Below are 21,497 nucleotides of genomic sequence, written 5' to 3'. Positions count from 1 at the left end.
CTGGTTCCTCAGCTTCTGTTCTCTACCTCTCCAGCCACCTCCCTGCCCGTGTGACCCTGCTGTGCTTGGGCCGCGACCACTGGCTTGTGCCCATGGCTCTCTGCCATCCCCAGCGGTATTCCCTGCTTGGGGCAGGGGGCGCCTCTGGTTTTCCGCTTGCAGGGCTGCAGGAGCTGGGCCACAAGGAGCCCGCTCCAGCTTTGCCGTCACTGCGGGCCTGGCTGGGATAGCCTGCTCGGTTAGGGATAGACCAGTCTGGGCCCTGGGGCCGTGGGCATGTGGGGCAGGGAACAGCCCAGCTCTGTGGAGTGACCGCTGCAGGAAGCAGCCTTCTGTCTGCTGGTCAGGTTCGGCCTGTGGCCAGGTTCCTGTGGGAACACCCTACCCTTTTTTTACCTGCCCCTTTGTTTCTGGGTGTATGGTCTTTTGATGTGAGAGCTGAAGGCCAGCGGGGGTTTGGCCAGGTCACAGTGGGTTGATGGGAGCTCTGGGCTGTCTTGGCTCCCTTTGGGGCCTTGAGGACAGCGAGGCCTGCTAGTTGGGTTCAGGCTGGAGTCCAGGGCACCTGGAGGAGTGGGTCGACACCTCTGGCCTCCTCCTGGGCCCCGCCTTCCAGCTGTGGCTTTGCCTCGGGAAGAGGACACTCAGCGTCACTGGTTTGGATGGAGGCTATTTTCCTCGGGGGTGGGTGGGCTGAGGCTCGGCTTGCCGATCCTGGACGATGTGAATTTTGATATTTTCCTGTGTGCTTGTTTCTCCTGGGTGTGTAGTGGATGCCAGTCTTGTGGCTGTGACAAGTAACAACCTTTTTTTATTCTGTTTTTTATACAAAAACTTACAACAATCTGACATTTTGGTGCTAAGGATCTCCTGGTGCCAACGGTGGATCTGGAGGCTGGGCTAGGGCCCCTCAGGGAGGCAGCACTGACTGGGCACCCTCCTGCCCCACGCTGCCATCCTCACCCGCCCTGGAGAGGAGGGGCTTCACGCTGGGCTGGGCTCTCGCACCCTGCATGGGGGACACTCCCCAGGCTGAGGGGCCAGGCCATGCTGCCTGTCTCTGGCTTCTTTGTCCAGAGGCTCTGCTCCTGGGCAGCCTGGCTGATGGTGGAAGGAGGGGGATAGAGATGTGGATCCTTCCTGTCACACACAAGGCACACGGGGGTGACCCAGTGTCAGGCAGGGTGGGCACAGTGCCCTGGGTGTCACTGGTGTAGAGCCGGTGCAGGTGGGCCAGGCAGCCTCCGCAGGGGCAGCCTCAGGAGGGGAGAGGGCAGCAGGCACTGACAGGAGCCCCAGGTACCCTGTCTCTGCCCTTGTCACCAATGGCTGGAGGAGGTTGGACCTCAGCACCTCTACTGGGGACAGCCTGCCCCAGCCTCTCAGGTACTCGGCCCTTGGGGTGTAGGGGGCTGGTTTTTGCTGGGGGTGTTTCCAGGTCACCCTCCAAAGTCCACAGATGGCCCCTGGAGTGGGACCCCCGCCTAGATGTGTGGGAAGAGGTGGGGGCTTGGATAACTTGAAGTTTAGCACTTTAACCCCCTAAAGAGGGTGTGGGGCTGCTGCCCAAGTGGCTGGTGGGTTGGACCCCCTCCCGACTCCCCTGGCTCTGGCTGGTGATGCAGTGGCAAGCTGGGTGCAGAGCCCCCCTCGTAGGGGCAGAGCCCTGGGTGGGTCAGCAGGACCTGCCCGCCTCCGCTCTGGCAGGAACACAGCCAGTCACCTGGCCTTGGCTGACACCTTCCGTGAGAGGGTCCGAGTGGCAGACTCCAGGGCGTAGTAGGCATGGACTGTGCCCGAGACGCAGCCCAGGGCACAACGCCGGGTCCCTTTCTGAAGATCTACCTCTGGCCCTGCCCACCCCCTTGCCCTGAGAACAGGAAAGGGCTGGCACTTCACACAAAAATAGGATGCACTTTATTTGCTTGTGCAAAGGCAGATGGATGAGGGTGTCTCCTGATTGACTGGTGGCCCTCAGCTGTAGCCTGCTGCCCCCTACCCCATCCCCGTTCCTCTAGTTCAGAAGGGAAAGGACGGGCGGTGCACCCTGACCTGCGGGAGGCAGGGCTGTCGCCGCGTCCTCGCTCTGCCGGCCTCAGGAGGCTAGTCCTGGAACCGAGGTTCAAAGGGGCCGGCCAGTTCCTCCCGGGCAGCCACACATCCTGTACTTTGGCTTTCTTGGTTTGTTTTTTAATGCCAGTTCTCCGTACATAAGTGCATTTTGAAAGAGGTCCCAGCTATCCCTTGTAACCATATATAAACATATATATTCTATCTACAAAGTGTTTATTTGCAAGATGTTTTGACGACGAGCTCGGGCCCTGCTCACCTCGTGACTGTCCCGGTCCTCGTTCCCGCCCCCAGGCCGAGTGGCACGGGCGGGCCATCAACTGTATGTATTAAAAATGACTGTATCAAATAAATGTTTATTGATTGTTTTCCAGGGACTGTGTGCGGCTGAATTTGTGGCAAGCCGCGGGGTAGGTCCTTCCCGGGCTGACGAAGCTCCATCTGGGGGTGGGTGGGGGTGGGGCGCCCAGCCGCGTTGCCTTGTGGGACTTGTAGTCCGCGGGACGCGCCGGCCGGCTCCGAACTGCGGCGGGAGCGGCCCACCCCGCTCATTCGTCAGCGCCGAGGCCTGCAGCTCATGGCGGCGCCCCCGGCCTCCGCCGACGCTCCCCGCGCGGCCCCGCCGCCCCCCGCGGCCGGAGACGGGACGGACCGAACCGTGGCCAAGAGCGAGGACCGGTAGGCGTGGCGGCCGCGTGCGGCCGGGGTCCGCCCGTCCCTCCGCGCCGGTGGAGCGCGTCTCCCCGAGGCCGGCGGGTTTCCCTCCGCGGCGGAGGGACCTGGGCACCCGGGCTGCGGCGCGTGCCTGCCGGGCGCCCCGCGGGGTCCGTTTCTCCCGGGGCCGCCCCGCCCCCCGAGAGGCCGGCGCTCACGGGCCGCGGGCGGGTGGCGCTCGGACTCCTTCTGCCGCCCGCCCGCCGGGGGGCACCCTCAGGCTTCGGCGGGGGTTCGCGCGGGCCGGTGGGCGGGGTGGGCGGAGCCTGGCGGGCTGGGCGGCGGAAGTGCCGAGAGCAAACTGGCTCCTGCTCGGTGCCTCCGGGGCCCGCGCCACCAGGGGGCGGTGTGGAGCTCCCCGCGCCCGGGCGAAGGCCGCCTCCCGGCTGGTCTGAGCTGTGCCCTGGGAAGGCTCCCGGAGGGCTCCCCTGGGCGCCTGGGCTCCGAGGGACCGCCTGGGTGCTGCGGGGAGAGGAATTAGGCCCACGCCCTGCCTTGGCAGCTCCCGCCGGAGTGTCGGCAGGAAGAAGCTGCGTGGGCTCTGACGGACATGTGTCCTCCGGGGCTCACACTCCCAGTGGCAGCGACTAAGCTTGGTTTGGGGTGACAGGCTCTAATAGGACCTGCCGGTGGCACCTGCTGGTTCCAGAGAGTCTTTGATTTAGCCCAAGCTCAGAGGAGGCAGGGCAGGCAAGTTGTTGAGAAAAGCCCTCCCTGAAGACGGGCTGTGGCAGCTACAGTCTGGGCCCTGCCCTGTGCACAGGACGGGACACGGGACCCAGGACCGGAGGGCAATGACTGGACTGCAGAGCTCTGGGGACCAGGGGTCTGCCCTGGCGCTGCTCACCGCCCTTTCCTGATGCTGAGGCCCAGCTCCCCTGCAGTCCCTGCACCCCCTGGAGGCCCCGGAGTTGGCTCTGCTGGAGCCCAGGGTCCCTGAGCCTCTCCCTGCCCACCGTCCCACCTTTTCCTTCCACCTTGTGGCACACCTGTGGCCTGTCCATCTTGCCATTGTTTCTTGTGCCCGTAGAGGGTCAGCCCCATGAGGACAGGGACCTCGAACTCCCTCAACCCTGGACGTGCTGGTGGACAAATGGGCACCTGGGGCGGTGCCTGCTCCTCAGGCTGTGTCCTGGTTGGTCCAGGTGGGGTTGGGGCTGCAGCTGAGGGGTGCAGGGAGGCTGGCCCAGAACATTGGGAAGGTCCTGGCGGGGTTCCAGGGTGGTGGGGTGGGGATGCAGCCCCATTCCTGCACCTGCCCCGAGAAACACACCTGAACCCTCTGTCCCTGAGCCCGGCCCTGGTGAACCAGCCCCTCTCTCCCCCCTACCCCTTGCCTCATTCACTCACTTCCCCGGCAAACTTCCCTCAGTCGGGACGGGGTGTCCGGCAGGAGTGGAAGCCTTGGGTGCCGGCCCCAATCTGCAGTCCTATCCAGCCTCCCCATCTGCCCAAGCCCAGGGTCAGGAAGGAAGCTCCTGTGGGCAAAGCCAGACAGGCCCGGCCCACCTCCAGATGCCTCCTGGCAGACAGGAGAGGCCCTTTCCGATGTCTGAACCCATCTGGGGTTTTCTCTGGTGAGGTTCTGGCAGCCATACGGATGTTGTTGGAAGCTGAGTCAGGAGGAAAGCTGGCCCTGGCTGGTTTGGCTCAGTCGTTGGGGCATCAGCCCGCAGACCGAAGGGTCTCAGGTTCCATTCCCAATCTAGGGCATGGACCGCCATTGCTGGTTCCATCCCAGCCCCAGATGGATCGCGTGAGGGAGGCAACCAATAGATGTGTCTCTCTCGCATTGATGTTCCTCTCTCTCTCTCTCTCTCTCTCTCTCTCTCTCTGTCTGTCTCGCCTTCTTCTCTCCCCCCCACCCCCTTCCCCCTTCCTTCCATTCTCTCTGAAAATGAAGGGAAGAGCCCCTGAGTGAGGATTGAAACAGACAGGGAAAGCCAGCGACAGGCAGTGGCCTCACAGGGCGGGGTTCGGGACCCATGGAGGCAGCCCCCTGCTCCTTTAGCGACTCCCCTTCCTGAACCCGCTCCCCTTCGCCGCCAGGCTGGGGCATGCGGTGTCATCCCCCACGCGAGCTATGCGGCCTCTGTGGAGGGCGGGGCAGGGGTTATTCTCAGAGGCTCAGGAGGGTAGAGTTTCAGATTTGTTTATGCTTCTAGGAGGCACCTTGGGGACGGCGGGAGGCCCAGCTCTGCAGCGACATTCACCGCTGCCTGGCCAGCCGGGAGCTCAGACGCCCCTGCGCTCTTTTCAGGGTGTTTCAGGGGTGCCCGGGGCAGGTCACACCGAGGCCGGCCTGTCCTCCAGCAGGGTCGGCGCTATTAATACCAGGCGAGCGCACAGCCCCAGCGGGGTGATCCTCTTATGCCTGTGACCTCGGCTCTGGGCCGGCGGTGAGCTGTTCCTTCGGCACAGGGGCCCGAGGGGCCTCCCAGCTGCTGCTCCCTGCCTCCCAGTGGGTCGCCTCTGCAGCCAGGGCCTGGCCTCATCCTGGCTGCCCACCCCCATGGAGAGCAGTCACGTGGCTCCTGAGCTGTCCTAGGGGGCTGCTGTGGACCGAAGGTAGTGTGGGGTGCCCCTGCAGACACCTCGGATCATCTGTCCAGCCATGAGCAGCCCCCCAGCTTACCCTGGCATCAGGATCTCAGGGTGCTGGGCCCTCGGAGCAGAAGGCAGGTGAGTGGCAGACCGGTTGTCCACAGCCATGGGGAAGAGCCTGCCGCCCCTGCATCTCGGTCGATTCCTGTCGGGGGCGCTGCACATCAGGAGCAGGAGCCAGGCGGGTGCTGGGGCGGGAGGGCCCGCCACCCACAGGCACGGGGCTGCTCGCTGCAGGCGGGCTGTCTCCCAGGCCCGTCGCTGAATTGCCCTGTCATCGTAGTCACGTGCCCTGTCCGCCTGTGACCAGGGAACAAGGTCTGCCAGTTTGCCTCATCGAAATCAGATCTGCCCTGTGAGCGGCTCGCGCTGAGGGCACGTGAGGCTTTCCCGGCTCCCAGAGAGCCAGGCTTGGAGAAGGCCGGGGCTGGCTTGGCTTGCAGGCCCCTTGCATGCCGAGGCGGGCGGCTTTCTGGCAGTCCTCCTTGCCCACTTCCCCGGCCCGGGGGGTCTGCCCAGGCTGCTGCAGCGCCGGAAGCCGTCCTTGCCGTGGTCATCATGACCTAAGTAGGATGCGAGCAGGCACAGCAGGGACGTGAAGGCTCCCACCAGAGGCCACCCGTCTGGGTGAGAAGCAGAGGGACAGCAGCGGTGCCAGCTCTGGCCTCCTGTCGGGTCCATTCTGCAAGGCCTTCCTCAGCTCGGGTCGCCCTTGCCGGCCAGGTCTTGCCTTTTGCAAACCATAATTCTCAGGGTTCCTCTGGAGCAGAAAGCAGAGGGAGGGGCTTCCTTGTTGCCTGGATGCTCCGTCTGCCATTTCCAGGGTGACGGGGCCTGGGGACACCGTCATTCTCCGGGCGGCTGGTCCGTGCCAGTCTGAGTCTCCCCGGCGCTCACAGCCACCGTGGTGCTGTGGCCTGTCCCAGGCCTGCCTGCCACCGGGTCCTCTGGGCACCCGACCCCATGCGATCGTTAGCACCGGGTTCTGGGCAGAGCCGAAGGTAATGGCTGTCTCACACACCCACACACCTCCACGGGGCCGTGTCCGTCAGCGCTGCGGGCTTGCCTGCCCCTTCCTTGCAGACATCGCCCTCTGCCCTCGGGGCTGTGGTGTGCCTGTGGGGCCGCGTCGCCTCTTTGCTGCCCCAGCAGGTGCCCAGGCACCCTGGCACTGCGGGTTGTAGCGGTGACAGGACTGAGCGGCAACCCAGCCCAGGACTTGGCCTGGTTTTTGATAACAAAGGGGCACACCTGTGAGGCACTCACGAGGGCAGAAGTCCTGCTCCAGACCCGGGGCCCAGGGCAGTGGTGGCTCTGCTCACTGTGCGCGGCCCCGAAGGGCAGGCAGGCTGGCGGTCACATCGACACCTTCGTTTACTTCTCGCCCAACCCACGTCCTGGACACCTCCCGTGTCCCCACCCGCCTCAGGCCTTTCCTGTGCAGGTGTCAGCCAGGCCGCTCGGCGCCGCCTCCCCAGAAGCCAGGCCTGTTGGTTTGGGGCCTCAGGCGGGAGGAAGTCCCCCTGAGCAGCGCGGCACGGGGACAGCTGGCACGGGCTGCCTGCCTGTCCCAGGCCGAGCTGCCACCCTGCGGGCCGTGGCTCCGCCCCTCCCCGCCGTTTGCGGGGTGCCAGAGGGCGAGAATCGGCCTCCCGAGGGTCTCCCAGCTCAGTCTCCCTCCTACATCGCCCAGTCCCTGCCCTGGCAGGGAGGCACCCCCACACTCCGTTGTGGTTTCCGTTCCTCTGAGCCTGTGTGAACAGTGCCGGTGGCACAGCCCGCGGGCGGGTGGCAGCGGGTTTGTGCGCCCGCACGGGGAGCAGCGGCCTGACGCGGTGCGCTTGGCGGGGCCGAGCGAACTGTTCTCCTCCCGCAGCAGCAACGCCGAGGCCCTGGACCGGCTGCTGCCGCCCGTGGGCACGGGGCGCGCGCCGCGGAAGCGCACCACCAGCCAGTGCAAGTCCGAGCCGCCCCTGCTGCGCACCAGCAAGCGCACCATCTACACGGCGGGCCGGCCGCCCTGGTACAACGAGCACGGCACCCAGTCCAAGGAGGCCTTCGCCATCGGTGAGGGCGCCGCCGGGGCACGGGCAGGCTCCGGGCGGTGCGGTCGGGAGGGCTCTCCTGGCCCCGGCCCCCGGACCCAGGTGTGCGCCCCTCCCGGGCTCCCGCAGGCCTGGGCGGCGGCAGCGCCTCTGGGAAGACCACGGTGGCCAGGATGATCATCGAGGCCCTGGACGTGCCCTGGGTGGTCCTGCTGTCCATGGACTCCTTCTACAAGGTGAGGTGCCGGCGGCGGCCGCTCCCCGGGGGCCGCCCCCCCCCCTCCCCCCGCCCCGCCCCGCGCTGAGCGCACACCTGCCCTCAGGTGCTCACGCGGCAGCAGCAGGAGCAGGCTGCCCTCCACAACTACAACTTCGACCACCCGGACGCCTTCGACTTCGACCTCATCGTGTCCACCCTCCAGAAGCTGAAGCAGGGCAAGAGCGTCAAGGTCCCCGTGTACGACTTCACCACCCACAGCCGCAAGAAGGACTGGGTAGGCCGGCTGCCGGGCCGGGAGGCGCTGGGCATGGGGCGGGCACCGGCGCCAGCACAGGCTCCTCCCTTCGCAGAAGATGCTCTACGGCGCCAACGTCATTATCTTCGAGGGCATCATGGCCTTTGCTGACAAGACGCTGCTGGAGGTGAGGGCGGGCCCTCCCCCAGGAGGGGGTCCAGGATGTGGTGTGAGCAGCAGAGCAGGTCTGCCACCACAGAGATGAGAATGCCCCTGGTGGCAGACCGAGGGGCCACACTTCCTGGCTCTGGGCACAAGCTCAGGGCTGGTACCTTGGTTTCCTTTCTGCCCCCACCGCACACACCACGTTCCTGTCGGTGTTCTCTGCTATCCTCGCGGTCTCTGCGGTTGCCAAGATGGCTGTGATGCTGGGGGGGTGGGCATGGCTCCTGTGCATGCTGGTGTCTGAGGGAACCGCCCCGTCTGTCCGGGGGTCCGCCCAGGGTGCTCCTGAGCCCGGGGGCAGGGACAGCCTGGCCACTCCCTGTCCTGGCCCTGCAGAGGCTGTGCTCACAGCACCCCCTAGCACCCCCATGGATTCTCATGGGGACAGACCCCAGACTCACCGTGTGAGAGGCTGCCTAGAGGAGCTTCGAGCCCCTGGGACCAGACCTGGCTGGCAGCACCCGCCCCCCAGGCCCTCCGTGTGCTGGGCCGCGCAGGAGCCGGGCGTGGTCGCACGGCCTCATGGCCTCTCCCCTCAGCTCCTGGACATGAAGATCTTCGTGGACACGGACTCGGACATCCGCCTCGTGCGGCGGCTCCGCCGGGACATCAGCGAGCGAGGCCGCGACATCGCGGGTGTCATCAAGCAGTACAACAAGTTCGTCAAGCCGGCCTTCGACCAGTACATCCAGCCCACCATGCGCCTGGCCGACATCGTGGTGCCCCGAGGTGAGCTGCGGGAGGGCGGGCCGCCCCGCCCGCCCGCCCGCCCGCCGGTCACCCTCCTGCCTCCCCCCCCAGGGAGTGGGAACACCGTGGCCATTGACTTGATCGTCCAGCACGTGCACAGCCAGCTGGAGGAGGTGAGCCCGCCGGGACCCGCCGCCGCCACCCAGAGCCTGGTCCAGCGGCCACGTGCTCCCTGTCCGCTCGCCAGTCCTGTGGCTGTGGACACAGCGGGGCTCCCGGCCTGCGCTGAGCCTGCCCAGAGGGGCCGCTCCTGTCCTCCCACCCTTTGGAGGGACTGGGGTTTGGGTGCAAGTCCCACGTCCTGAGCCCCCTTAGCGGGACCCCGACCAAAGGTCACATATTCTGGGCTGAGACCGGAGGCTCTGCCTGCCCAGGCGGAGGGCGCCCGGGCGGAGGGTGCCCAGGTGGAGGCGGAGGGTGCCCAGGCGGAGGGTGCCCGGGCGGAGGGCGCCCGGGCGGAGGGCGCCCAGCCCAGGCGGAGGCTCTAAGGAGCGGCCCCCTCTTGTGACGGACTGCCCCCGTGTGGGATGCCCATTCCCGGGGCGGCGGGGGCGGGGGCACACGGCAGCAGCAGGCTGCCCGGTGACTGAGGTGATGTGCCGCCGCCATTGACGCACTGTTCCCTTGTCTCCCGTCACTGCTGCAGCGCGAGCTCAGTGTCAGGTAAGATGCCCCGCGCTGTCCGCAGGCAGGCCCCCCAGCACCCACGGCGCCGGGCCTGCTGTCCTCGCTGCTGCGCCCACTCGGCAGCCCTGGTCCAGCACCGCTCTGCCTTTCCTTTTGGGCAGATGAGGAAACTGAGGCACGGGGAGGCTCAGAGACTTGTCTAGCCACAGGCACGACCCTCGTCAGCCAGAGGGCCGGGCGCACATTTGCCTGATCAGAGGGGCGGGCCCGCCCAGGTGGCGGTGCCCAGCCCTCTGGCCACTGCCCCCGCGCCGTCCTGTCCTCACAGCGAGGGGGGCGCAGGAGTGACCGCTCTCTGGAGTCAGGAGGTGCTGGGCTAGCCTGGCGGGGAGCCCCCAGCTCACGCTCAGCCCCTGCGGCCGCTGGGGGCCCCGGCTCGCCAGCCCGGCCGCGGTCTCCTGGCCAGCTTCCGCGCAGCCCTGCCAGTCCCCTCCGGCCGCCAGGGCCACACCGGCCTCCGCAGCCCGGGAGGGGCTGCCTGTGGGCGGATGGCACCTGGTCACCCTCCAGGGCTTCCCCAGCTGGTCCTGGCCAGCCCGCCTCTGCTCCTCCTCCTCCGGCCGCCGTGCTTCCTGCTGAGCGGCCTTTTCTCTCTTCTTCCCTCCTCTGTAAACCCGGGGCTGCCCTTCCCTCCCCGACATGCGCTGCGCCTCCTCCTGGCAAGCAGAGGAAGCTGCGCTGGGATATGTGAGGACGAGTGCAGTGCCTGGTGTGGTGTCTGGGGTTGTGCTGGGGCTGCACCCGCCTGCCTTCCTCTCCCCTCCCCTCCCCTCCCCTCCCCTCCCTTCCCCTCCCCTCCTGCTTCTCCTCTCCTCTCCTGCCTTCCTCTCCCCTCCTCTCCCCTCCCCTCCTCTCCCCTCCCCTCCCGCCCCTCCCTTCCCCTCCTCTCCTGCCTTCCCCTCCCCCCTCTTCCTTTCTCTCCCCTGGCTACCCCTGACCGTCCCAGTCCCAGTCCCCTTCTGTTCCCTGGCTCCCTCCAGGCATGGGCAGCAGGGGAGCTTCAGCTGACTGTCCCCCTCTCCTGAGGGCCCCACCTCCCCTGGGGAAGGGTCAGGGCTTGGAGCAGGGGGAACCGCTGCCAGTGCCTGGCCCTCGAAACCATGGGGTGTGGCCCTGCCAAGGCCCGAGGGGCCGTTAATTGCATGTGTGACCGTAGAGCAGGCGGTTATTTAAGCTGGTCGTTGGGAACCTGTGAAGGAGGCTGTGAAGGCCCAGTGGCCTGGGCTGGGAGGAGGTCCCCCGCCTTAGGGGCGGTGTCTGGTGGTTGAGGCCCCGCCCACGCCTGGCCCTCCCCCTGCAGCTGGCTTCCTAACCTCCTGTCCTCTAACCTCCTGTCCCTGAGGCGGCTGGCCTCCCTGCGAGGACCCGCAGGAGGGCGCCCCTCAGCCCGCAGTGCGGCGGGGTGGGGAGCGCTCAGTCCGCCTGTGTCCCCAGGGCCGCGCTAGCCTCCGCCCACCAGTGCCACCCGCTGCCGCGGACGCTGAGTGTCCTCAAGAGCACGCCGCAGGTGCGGGGCATGCACACCATCATCAGGTGAGCCGGCGGGCGGCGGGCGGGGCATGCACACCATCATCAGGTGAGCGGGCGGGCAGTGGGCGGGGCATGCACACCATCAGGTGAGCGGGCGGGCGGGCAGTGGGCGGGGCATGCACACCATCATCAGGTGAGCCGGCGGGCGGGGGGCGGGGCATGCACACCATCATCAGGTGAGCGGGCGGGCAGTGGGCGGGGCATGCACACCATCAGGTGAGCGGGCGGGCGGGGGGCGGGGCATGCACACCATCATCAGGTGAGCGGGCGGGCAGTGGGCGGGACATGCACACCATCAGGTGAGCGGGCGGGCGGTGGGCGGGGCATGCACACCATCATCAGGTGAGCGGGTGGGCGGTGGGCGGGACATGCACACCATCAGGTGAGCGGGCGGGCGGTGGGCGGGCGGGACATGCACACCATCAGGTGAGCCGGCGGGCGGTGGGCGGGGCATGCACACCATCATCAGGTGAGCGGGCGGGCGGGCAGTGGGCGGGGCATGCACACCATCATCAGGTGAGCGGGCGGGCGGGGGGCGGGGCATGCACACCATCAGGTGAGCGGGCGGGCGGGGGGCGGGGCATGCACACCATCATCAGGTGAGCGGGCGGGCGGGGGGCGGGGCATGCACACCATCATCAGGTGAGCGGGCGGGCGGTGGGCAGGGCATGCACACCATCAGGTGAGCCGGCGGGCGGGCGGCAGGTGGCGGGCGGCGGTGGCGGGCAGCGGGCGGCCGCCCTCGCTGACGCCCAGGCCCACAGGGACAAGGAGACCAGCCGCGATGAGTTCATCTTCTACTCCAAGAGGCTGATGCGGCTGCTCATCGAGCACGCGCTGTCCTTCCTGCCCTTCCAGGTGCACAGGGCGGGGGTGCGTGTGTGTGTGTGTGTGTGTGTGTGTGTGTGTGGCACGGGGGCGGCCCCTCACGCTCACCGGCGCCCCATGCTGCAGGACTGCGTCGTGCAGACCCCGCAGGGGCAGGACTATGCCGGCAAGTGCTACGCGGGGAAGCAGGTATGGTTGGGGCGCGCGGGCGGGCTGGCGGGCGGGCGGCCGTGAGGCCGAGCCGAGCGCAGTGTCCTCCTCAGATCACCGGCGTGTCCATCCTGCGGGCGGGGGAGACCATGGAGCCGGCGCTGCGGGCGGTGTGCAAGGACGTGCGCATCGGCACCATCCTCATCCAGACCAACCAGCTCACCGGCGAGCCCGAGGTGCGGCCCGGGGCGCGGGCGGCGGGCGGGGCCGGGCCGGGCCGGGGTCCCCTGACGCTCCGCTCCCCCCAGCTCCACTACCTGCGGCTGCCCAAGGACATCAGCGACGACCACGTGATCCTCATGGACTGCACCGTGTCCACAGGCGCCGCCGCCATGATGGCTGTGCGCGTGCTGCTGGTGAGTGGGCGGGCGGCGGGCGGCGGGCGGCGGGGGGCCGGCTTACCCACCCGTCCCTCCACACAGGACCACGACGTGCCCGAAGACAAGATCTTCCTGCTGTCGCTGCTCATGGCGGAGATGGGTGTTCACTCGGTGGCCTACGCGTTCCCCCGCGTGCGGATCATCACCACGGCCGTGGACAAGCGTGTCAACGACCTGTTCCGCATCATCCCGGGCATCGGTGAGGCTGCCCGGCCGGGCGGGCTCGGGGGCCCGGGCCCGCGTCCCACCACAAGGTCTGCCGCTTTCTCTAGGGAACTTCGGGGACCGCTACTTTGGGACGGACGCCGTCCCCGAAGGCAGCGACGAGGAGGAAGTGGCCTCCACGGGTTAGCCAGCGCCAGCCTCTGCCGTCTGCGTCCCCACCCGACCACCTGCCTCCTGGCCCTGCTCAGAGGACGACAGGGACTCCTCTGGTTAAACAGCCTTTCCGTCGTAATTCATCTGTACCTTTTGAAAAATAAATACGTTTTTAGAAAAAATTGAAATTTTGACCAATAAGCTGGCGCTTGGGAATGCTGTTCTGCCTGAGGCTGGGCTTGGGCATGGCCCCCGAGCTGCCAGCTGCGTGGCAGCTTGCGTCCCCAAACTGCAAGGCAGCATGGAGGTGTGGCCTGGGGCCTGTCCTCTGGCGCCCTGGCCCTGCGTGCCTCAGGCTCAGGCCAGAGAGGAGAGGGCAGAGCTGGGCCTGGGTCGCCCAGGCAGCCTCTGCAGGCAGCCGCCCCACCCCCAGTGTGTGAACTAGGCAGGAGGCCAGCGGAAGTCAGTGCGGGCAGCAGCAGGAGGGCGTGATGCGCGGGTCCTAGCCACTAGCCGGATCCCCAGTTGCAGGAGGGCCAGAGCGTCAGCCGGTCGCCTGTGCACTACGTGCGGCTTGCCTTCGCCGCTCCTGGCTCAGCCGCCGGGGGCAGGCTGCCTGGGTGAGGGCGCACGATACTGATGGCTGGGCCACTCTAGGTGAGCTGTCAGGCTCCAGCGCCCTCCCCCCCTCCCGCCCTGGCTTCGGCTCTTTCCTGTCCCCCAGTGTCTTTGTCTCCCCCCCCCCACAAAGGCCATGTAATGGAAAAGCTTGTCATGGGCGGAGACAGGAAGTCACTGGGTGGGGTGTGGCCAAGGGTGGGCAGATAAAGGCGGGAGGCTTGTCCAAGGGGTGGCCAGGGTCCAGGGACAGAGGAACGACCTGGGGCCCAAGGTCAGCAGGAGGGCTTCTCCCGAACCTGGTGAGTCTCCCCATCCCTTGCCGCCAAGGCCCATCCCTTCGCTCACTCATTCTTGTGCTGAGTGCTGGGGACCTGAGGCTGCGGCAGGCCTGGCCCCTCCGGAGGTGCGACAGGCCACGAGGCAGGGGAGACGCCATTCTGTGGGTGAGGACGGGTGCAGTTAGAGTAGCCGGGTGGGGCCCCAGTCCAGCTCCCAGAAAACTAACCCGTGCACGAGCCAACACCACCAGACACTCGTGCAGCAGCAGCAGTCCACCCGTGGACACCATGCCTGTGTGCTAGGAGGGTGCAGCTGCCCCCCACCCGCCCTAGGGGGCCTGTCTCCTCCAGCTGGGGCCCCCACCAGAAGCAGCTGGGAGACCTGGCCACACGTTAGACTTCTTGGGCCCATTTCTTGCCAGGGGCCCCTGGCGGGTGGAAGTGGGTCACCTCCCAGACAGCCATGCGGAGGCAATAGGGAGCCAATGGGAGGAGGGCAGTTCCTCTTGCACCTGGAGCCTCCCAGGTTCCAAGATCCAAAGCTGTCCAGGGAGCAGCACCGAGAAAGCTACGGACCCACGAGGAGAGTCCAGTTTGAGAAGACTCGGTGCCCTCAGGGTGGATGCGCCCACCCCGGGTGCCCTCTGACGTCCGACTGGGGCTTGGGAGCCAGTGGCCTTCGCGTGCCTGTCTGAGCGTCTCACCTGGAGGAGAGAGTGAGAGGAGGGGGCTGCAGCCTGGACCTCTCCACAGAACCTGGGGAGGGACAGTTGGGCAGGATGCAGACCTGGAGCCACTTCCTATACTGGTTCGGAAGCTTCTGGTGCACTCAGGAGAGACCTGCCTGCTGAGGGCTCTGCCAGCTGCCCCTGGGCAGTGCCTCCAGGACTGACCAACCTGAGAATGGTGTCTCCAGGTCAATCTCAGGTTCGTCAGCCTGTGAGGTGCTGACCCTTCCCCGCAGTGGCTGCCACAGGCACGTGTGGTTGTCACACGGAGGCAGGCATGCTGCACATGCCCACAGGCTCTGGAGGGCTGGCAGGGCCTCCTGGTGCCTCGGCTGGCACACCTGGAGGCAGGAAGCACCTCCCTTGGAGTTCTGGGCCCCAGGCCTGGTGCGGTCCCAGGCTTCGGGGGAAGTCCTGGGAGAAGACCTTCTGCTCTGGCCCCTGGGCCAGACCTTAGGTTAGAGGCCGGGGGCGTTTCAGGCTCTTCAAGGTCAAGCTGAGTGTTTGGGGGAGGGGAGAGGAGGGTGCATAGGATTCAGAGGTGGGAGGTGGTGGGGCAGGGGGTAGCAGGTAGATTTGGCTGTGCTTGGGTTAAAAGGGCAAGAAGGGGGCAATTCCCAAATGGGGTTTGTGGGACCAGGTCTGTGATGGGGCTGGAGGAGAAACTGGGTTGGAAGCAAAGGCCACTTCAGGGGTGACATATCCCCTGGGGCAAATGCTAGGCAGGTGGGCCTCCTCCAGATGCGGGTCCCTTGGCGCATCTGCTCACCAATGGGCTTCCACTAGGAGCCGAGATCACCAGGTGCCACGTGGCTGGCTGTGGGGCTGGCTGAGCCCTCACCTTCCCTCAGGCCCCATGCACCCGTCCCAGTGGCGCTGAGGGCTGGGGAACAATGCATCTGGGGGAGAGGGGCCTTGTCCCAGTGGGGGGCGGTGCCTCAGACACTTCCTAAGCTCTGGGGAATCAGCATCTAAACTGGGGTGCCCAGCCAAAACCGGTTTGGCTCAGTGGTAGAGCGTCGGTCTGCGGACTGAAAGGTACCAGGTTCGATTCAGGTCAAGGGCATGTACATTGGTTGCGGGCACAACCCAGGGAGGAGGTGTGCAAGAGGCAGCTGATCGATGTTTCTCTCTCATCGATGTTTCTGACTTTCTATCCCTCTCCCTTCCTCTCTGTAAAAAATCAATAAAATATATTTTAAAAAAAGGAATAATAAACAAACTGGGGTGCCCAGCAGGGTTTACCCCTCTGAAGCATAAGCTTAGGGGCTCCACCTCTCCGAGACTTGGAGTGGGGGTGCGGGACAGCGAGACAGGCAGACCACCACCAGGAGGGGACCTGCTCGCTGTCTGGCTGGGGTGCCTGGAGCCGGCAGCTAGGGGAGAACGTCACACTTTGCTTGTGGACCGCACGTGCCCTGCGGATCCTCCCGGTTCCCCAGGTCCTGCCATGGTTACTGAGCAGAGGAAGTTCTCATGTGGTCCTGGCGCCCAGGTCCCAGGTCCCTGCCTGTCCTCGCCAAAGGAATCCACGTGTTCCTTGCAGGCCATTCCCGCCAGCTTCTGCAATAAACTCCTTCAAGGGGTCATGCAGACTGGCATGACCATGGGGTCAGACTGAGATCTGACGCAGCAGACCCCAGTGGTTTCGGAGCAGCTACTCCAGGAGGTCCGGCCCCAGGGCGCCCCCGGGGACCACTCACCTCTGGGTCAAGCTCCTCCAGCCCCGCACCGCCCCCCACTGGGCCACCTGGACACAGCCCTCGCCAGGTCCGCAGGGTGGGGGAGGAGGAGGGGGAAGAGGGAAGGGGTGAAAAAGCTTCCAGCAACCCCCGCCCTTCCGTGTGGACCACACCCCTGCTAACACCCGGTCCCTGGTGGTGTCCCTGGCAGGGACCCCTGCCAGCAGCGCGGCCTGGAGGACTGGATTACTTCATGATGGTCCATAGAATCCCACAGAGAAAATAATGAATATAATCGTGGTCTAATTAGGATAATCAGGAGAGTAAACAAGCCCTAATTAGTGTGGCTCAGTGGACAGAGCGTCAGCCTGCAGACTAAAGGGTCCCGGGTTCGATTCTGGTCAAGGGCACATGCCTGGGTTGCAGGCTTGAACCCCAGGAGGAAGCATGCAGGAAGCAACTGATCAATGACCCTCTCATCATTGATGCTTCTATCTTTTTCTCCCTCTCCCTTTCTCTCTGAAATCGATAAAAAAATATTTTAAAAAAGAAAAGGAAAAAAAAAGAAGAGTAAACAAGGAAAAATGTCTCAGAACACCAAGACTGGCAGGGGGGTGGGAGGGGCCTGCAGCCCCGGGAAGGCGCAGGGTGGGGCGGGCCTCCTCCTCCTGAGAACTAAAACCACCACACCCAAAAGCGCGGCCTAGGCGCCGTGGTCCTTCAGCTGGCGGACACTGCTCAGTGAGAACACACAGACCGGACCTCCACACCCGTCAGGGCGCAGGCCCAGGATGCTTCTTGGTGGGGCAGGCCTCCGAGTGGCCCCGACCGGGGAACGAACCCAAACTTGGTTGCATCAGGACTACGCTCTAACCAACTGAGCGACTTGGCCAGAGCCGTGCAGGTTTAACCTTTTCAGAATGTTTTTGCCTTGCCCTGAGCTCCCCCCACAGACAGCTCTGCCCACAGCCCTGGGCCTTCCAGCTCAGAGTGGCTGCTCCCGCCCGTGTGCGCAGGAGACACCTGGCTGGACACGAAGCCCCAGGACACACTCATGGAAGCAGAGCTAGCACCTCTCATCTCAGGGGCAAGGCACAGGCACCAAAGGTGGTCTAAGTGCAGGGACATCTCTCCTCTTGCCATCAGCGTGGTGGGAGGATGGGCCCTGCCCAGGAGGTACCCTGAGGAGGAATGGGCACCACCGGCTCAGAGACAGATGACCCGGGGGGACGGTGGTGTCCAGGAGTGAGGACCCGAGTTTTCGCCACAGGGATGTCCCGGTGGGGCAGGCCTGAGTGGCCAGGTCCAAAGGTGGTCAGCACAGAGCACTGGCGCAGCTGAGAGGGGCCGCCACGCCCACTGTGCCAAGCACTGGAGCAGCTCATGCAGCGGGGTGGAAGGAGTGGAGCTGCTGTCTCGGGGGTGGGGGCGGCAGTGCGGGAGCCCCTGGCCTGCCGGCACGGCCCTCAGAGGGCTGCCCTGGCCCAGGGCTCCTTTCACACGCCGGTCTCAGCAGTTAGAAAGCGGAGGGGAGGGACATCCGAGCCATCCCTGGAACAGGCAGGTGGGCGGGGCTCCCCGCCCCCAGGGGACTGAGGAGGGACCCCCAAGGTGGGCTGGCCAACAGGATTCTTGCAGGAGAACTAAATAAGACACGCCTGGTCTGCAGTGAAAACATTTATTTTACAACCGTTATCTTTATTCTAGGTCAACATTCAGACATACAAGATGGAGGTCACTGCGGGGAACATCCTAACCTCCCACCTGGCCCTCACCCACTCAGGCACCGCTCCGCCAGGCCTGCGCCCAGGACAAGGCCAGTGGACCATGCTTCCCACACATCGCACTGAAGTTTTAGAAACGTCAACACATCTCAGTGCAAACCGCTCCCTCCCTCAGTGTGAAACACGAGTCCGTCCTCCAGGGAAACAAAGCCTGGTGTGGCCCGGCCCCGGCCGCTCGCTCCTCCTGGAGGGGCGGCGTGGCCCTGCTCCGCTCGCAGCCCCGGGCCCATCTGTGGTCCCAGAGAGACTCTGTAGACGCAGTTGGTCACTGATTGCATCTGATGCTTAGAAAATTGGTTTTACATGTTCCAAAGTGGAATGGGTTTCTACACCGCCCAGCAGTCACACAGGACGTGTGACTGTGATGGGCACCCGCCCCGATAAGCCGACACTGCAGTGGCTCAGGCACACGCCCGGCACCTGCCCAAACTCTGGGTGCACGGTGGCGTGGGCGCTGTCCCTGAGCGGCCAGCAGAAGGGCTCTCAGGACCCCCGCCCGGACTCGCCCAGAAGCAGGCTGTTTGGAGCCAACCGTTATTGTACTTGCTGCACTGCCCCTGGACAGCAGCAGGCGGCCTGCTGCACGATATATACATATACACATATGTACACACACAGAGATACACCACTGTCCACACCTGCAGCACAGACGGCACTAACCGTGCCTGGCAGGACTGTAAAAATGTAGCTTTCGCCAATTCCATAGGCGGAAGGTTCACAGCCAAAGTAACAAAGCAAGCAGGTCAGTCGTGGGTCGCACGGGCTCACAGCTAAGAATACAGGAAGGAATGAGATCACCACCTGCCTCACCCTGTCACCACCGTCCTGGGAAGATGAGCCGAGATGAGAGCCAGGAAGGACAGACAGGCCCCTTTCCCCGTCCCTCCCGAGAGCCTGGTGGCGGGAGGCCGAGCATGCCCCGATGCCGGCAGCAGTGTGGGCTCCTTGGGCAGACAGCCGGCGCTAGAACACCGAGGATGGTCCTGGCAGGAGCCTGGCGTGACACCCAGCGGCTGACAGCCCGGAGATGCTGCCTGCTCTAGCCACAGCCACTCTGACCTCTTCCTGTACCAGATCCCAGCGGGGCAGCTGTATGGACGGATGGGACAGCGAGGGAGGCTCACATACCGAGTGTAATATCTAAAGCAGTTTGAAATGAGAACAGAGCCAAAAGGAAGACAAGGCGAGACACGGCACCAAGCAGAAGAGAAACCTACACAACAAGAGCTGCAGTCAGACATGCTTCCTGCAGGGACCGGGCCTGCTGCCGGACCCTCAGGGCGCCCACAGCACTGGCTGCCCGGCAGGCCAGCCCCGCCTTAGCAAATCGGATGGGCTTCCTCTCACACAGACCCCAACACCCTGGGCCACACACACCACCTGCCGTCTGACACCAGCAGTGGCCCCCCCGGCCCAGCTCTGGAAGGCACAGGGCTGCCCCCACTTAGCAGGACCAGCGCCTCTCCAGGCAAGCAGAGGACACGCACCAGGACCTTCGCCTTGAAAGCAACCAGTCACACTCTGGAAGGGGCCTGCCCTCGGGCCACCCGCGGTCCTCAGCACCGTCACCGTCATCTGGTTTTAGACTGAGAGGCCACCGCAGCACCTGGCGGGGACTCGGGGACACACATGGAGGGCCTGGCTGGGCGGAGGTTTTAGCCGGGTTCTGGATCGTTCTGGGGAACAGCACTCACTGTCCAAACCACTCCCAGAGCACTCCCAGGGACGGCGGCCACCGCGCAGGCTTCCGAACGGGGCGGCACAGGGATGGCCTGGTCTCACCGCCTCCCTCGTTGCCCGGTGGGCCAAACAATGAGTTTCTTGTCCTTTTAGGAGAGGCCTGGTTTTAGCAAATTAGTTCTAACCCAACATCACAGTGCAGAGATACCCTCTCCTTGGACATCTTCATGATCACTAACCACAATGAGCAAAAAACAAAATGGGACCAAGCAGCTGCCCAGGTCCTAGGCTGGCCTCAGGAGGGCCAGCCTGGAGGGTCCTAGGACGGAGGGTTCTGCCAGTGGCCAGGCCTCCCCCCCAGCTCTGGCTAGCACAGCCTGGTGGGCAGCAAGGGCCACAGGGGAGGACAGTGGCTTCAGGAACATGTCTGGTTTGTCTGAGCCAGGGAACCATGTCGCCCAGTGCTCCGTTTGTCCTTCACTCTCCTGGGGATGCAGCGGCACAGGAGCAGCGAGTACATTCATTCTGCAGACACAGGCCCATGTGGGCCCCGTGAGCCTCCAGAAGCTGGTGTAGGGCCAGCAGGGAACCTGCTATTTGGTACATCGTAACCCACATCTCCTCAGTCCCCGAAGCAGGGCACCACCCACCAGGCCTGGGCCGGAAAGGAGGACGGACGTGCAGCAGTTCACAAAAGGCTCTGCCCCCAGCAGCAGCAGCAGCAGCAGCAGCAGCAGCAGCAGCAGCGAGATCCTGGTCTGGCTGCTGGCTGACAAGCCAAGGGCGCCAGGCCCCCGGGGCCACCTCTCCCATGCCAAGTGTGCCTCTGACCCTGCGACCTCCTCAGGACCCTGAGGGCTCTGGCTGAGGAGCAGCTGCAGGAAGAGGGGGACAGGGGCTCAGAAAGCAGAGAGGAGGCTGGGCAGCCAGGCGCCACCTGAAGCCTGGACTCAGCCTGACTGGCGACCTGGGCTGCGGCTGCTACTGTGGTGCTTCGACATCCAAAATGGTTACCAAGAGGCCACAGGGCCTGGAGGGACGTGGAGGCTGACTCGGAGAAAGGAGAGGGGAGACGCTGGTGGTGGCCATCGGCCCAGCTCGTGGCACGGGGGCTCAGGCCGGATCCAGGCTGAGGTCGCAGATCAGGAGATCCCACAGTCCCCAAACACATTCCCCCCGAAAAGCCCGTCACCAGGCCATGCACACAAGGTGAGCAGCAGCTGAAGAACTGTCCTTGCTACCAGCCCGTGGCGACGTGACAGGGCACAGGCCCCACTGGACAGACCCCAGCTCTGCAGGCAGCACCTGCCCCGGCCCAGGAGCACGGGCGGGGCGGCCCCTCCACTGCTGGGGACGCCACACCACGTGGCCAGCTCATGGCGGCGGCAGCCTGACAGCCCAGGCGGTGCCGCCATTGCTCAGTGCGGTCTCGCTGCAGCACGTCCACAACACAGACAGACATGGAACGGACCCCACACATGCTATTAGAAAGGAAAAACAGAAGACGGCGACCGTAGCTAAACTGCTTTAAATACTGCATGCTACGCACTTCACGTGTTGGGGTTGGCGGGTGGGCGGGCACAGAGGCGGAGGGTCCTTCCCGGGCCAGAGCGGCTCCCTCCCGCCTCTGTGACTACAGTTCATGATGCGAAGGTAGAAGTGGCCGGTGCTGATTGATCCGCACGTCACAGCGTCTCCTGAACTTAATTGAACCCGTCGGTGTGGTAGCTGGGGTGGGACTCGGCCGTGAGCTGGGTGGTCTCTGTGGCGGACGCTGGCTGTATGACAATCGGCGTGTCTGTGGCCTCTGAAAAGCAATCACACGCATTTTCATCACGTGAGAATGGCGGCCTTCCAAGTGCACCATGCTCCCTGTCAACACATCCTCCTGTGACAATGCTCCGTCGC

General features: G+C 65.1%; 2 protein-coding genes across 7 annotated transcripts in view; one reads left to right on the top strand and one right to left on the bottom strand.

Moving 5' to 3' along the window:
- The first annotated feature begins 2,557 nt into the window (after positions 1-2,557).
- UCKL1 (uridine-cytidine kinase 1 like 1) lies at positions 2,558-13,004 on the top strand. 5 transcript variants are annotated; one of them, XM_084887376.1, is made up of 15 exons: positions 2,560-2,748; positions 7,265-7,455; positions 7,563-7,669; positions 7,757-7,927; positions 8,004-8,075; positions 8,653-8,842; positions 8,915-8,976; positions 10,218-10,237; positions 10,985-11,083; positions 11,845-11,938; positions 12,035-12,097; positions 12,172-12,294; positions 12,367-12,474; positions 12,541-12,697; positions 12,771-12,997. In XM_084887376.1, the coding sequence occupies exons 1-15, from the start codon at positions 2,648-2,650 to the stop codon at positions 12,848-12,850; spliced, it is 1,638 nt and encodes a 545-aa protein (XP_084743502.1). In that variant the 5' UTR covers positions 2,560-2,647; the 3' UTR covers positions 12,851-12,997. The 5 variants fall into 5 exon arrangements, with proteins under 5 accessions (XP_084743500.1, XP_084743501.1, XP_084743502.1 ...); XM_084887378.1 differs by lacking the exon at positions 2,560-2,748 and adding an exon at positions 2,760-5,466; XM_084887374.1 differs by lacking the exon at positions 10,218-10,237 and adding an exon at positions 9,510-9,526 and having other exon boundaries at positions 2,558-2,748; positions 12,541-13,004.
- Positions 13,005-17,789: 4,785 nt separating this feature from the next.
- Positions 17,790-21,497, bottom strand: part of DNAJC5 (DnaJ heat shock protein family (Hsp40) member C5) — a 42,510-nt gene continuing 38,802 nt past the window's right edge. For both annotated transcript variants that reach the window (XR_014795292.1, XM_084887385.1), the window contains one exon: positions 17,790-21,396. Coding sequence is in view for 1 of the 2 variants with exons in the window: in XM_084887385.1 (XP_084743511.1) it covers positions 21,293-21,396 (104 nt within the window). In the remaining variant the exon portion in view is untranslated. The remainder of the gene's footprint in view (positions 21,397-21,497) is intronic.

This window comes from Pipistrellus hanaki (assembly GCF_964339955.1).
Source record: "Pipistrellus hanaki genome assembly, chromosome: 6".
In the NCBI taxonomy this organism is placed as follows: Eukaryota; Metazoa; Chordata; class Mammalia; order Chiroptera; family Vespertilionidae; genus Pipistrellus; species Pipistrellus hanaki.
This window is presented reverse-complemented; position numbering and strand designations above follow the sequence as displayed.

Excerpts from the sequence above, each read along its gene's own strand:
- UCKL1 (XM_084887375.1), top strand. The coding sequence starts at position 2,648 with ATGGCGGCGCCCCCGGCCTCCGCCGACGCTCCCCGCGCGGCCCCGCCG. Across the intron at positions 8,843-8,914 it reads CGACATCGTGGTGCCCCGAG|GGAGTGGGAACACCGTGGCC; the intron begins GTGAGCTGCGGG and ends CTCCCCCCCCAG. Across the intron at positions 12,475-12,540 it reads TGGCTGTGCGCGTGCTGCTG|GACCACGACGTGCCCGAAGA; the intron begins GTGAGTGGGCGG and ends CCCTCCACACAG.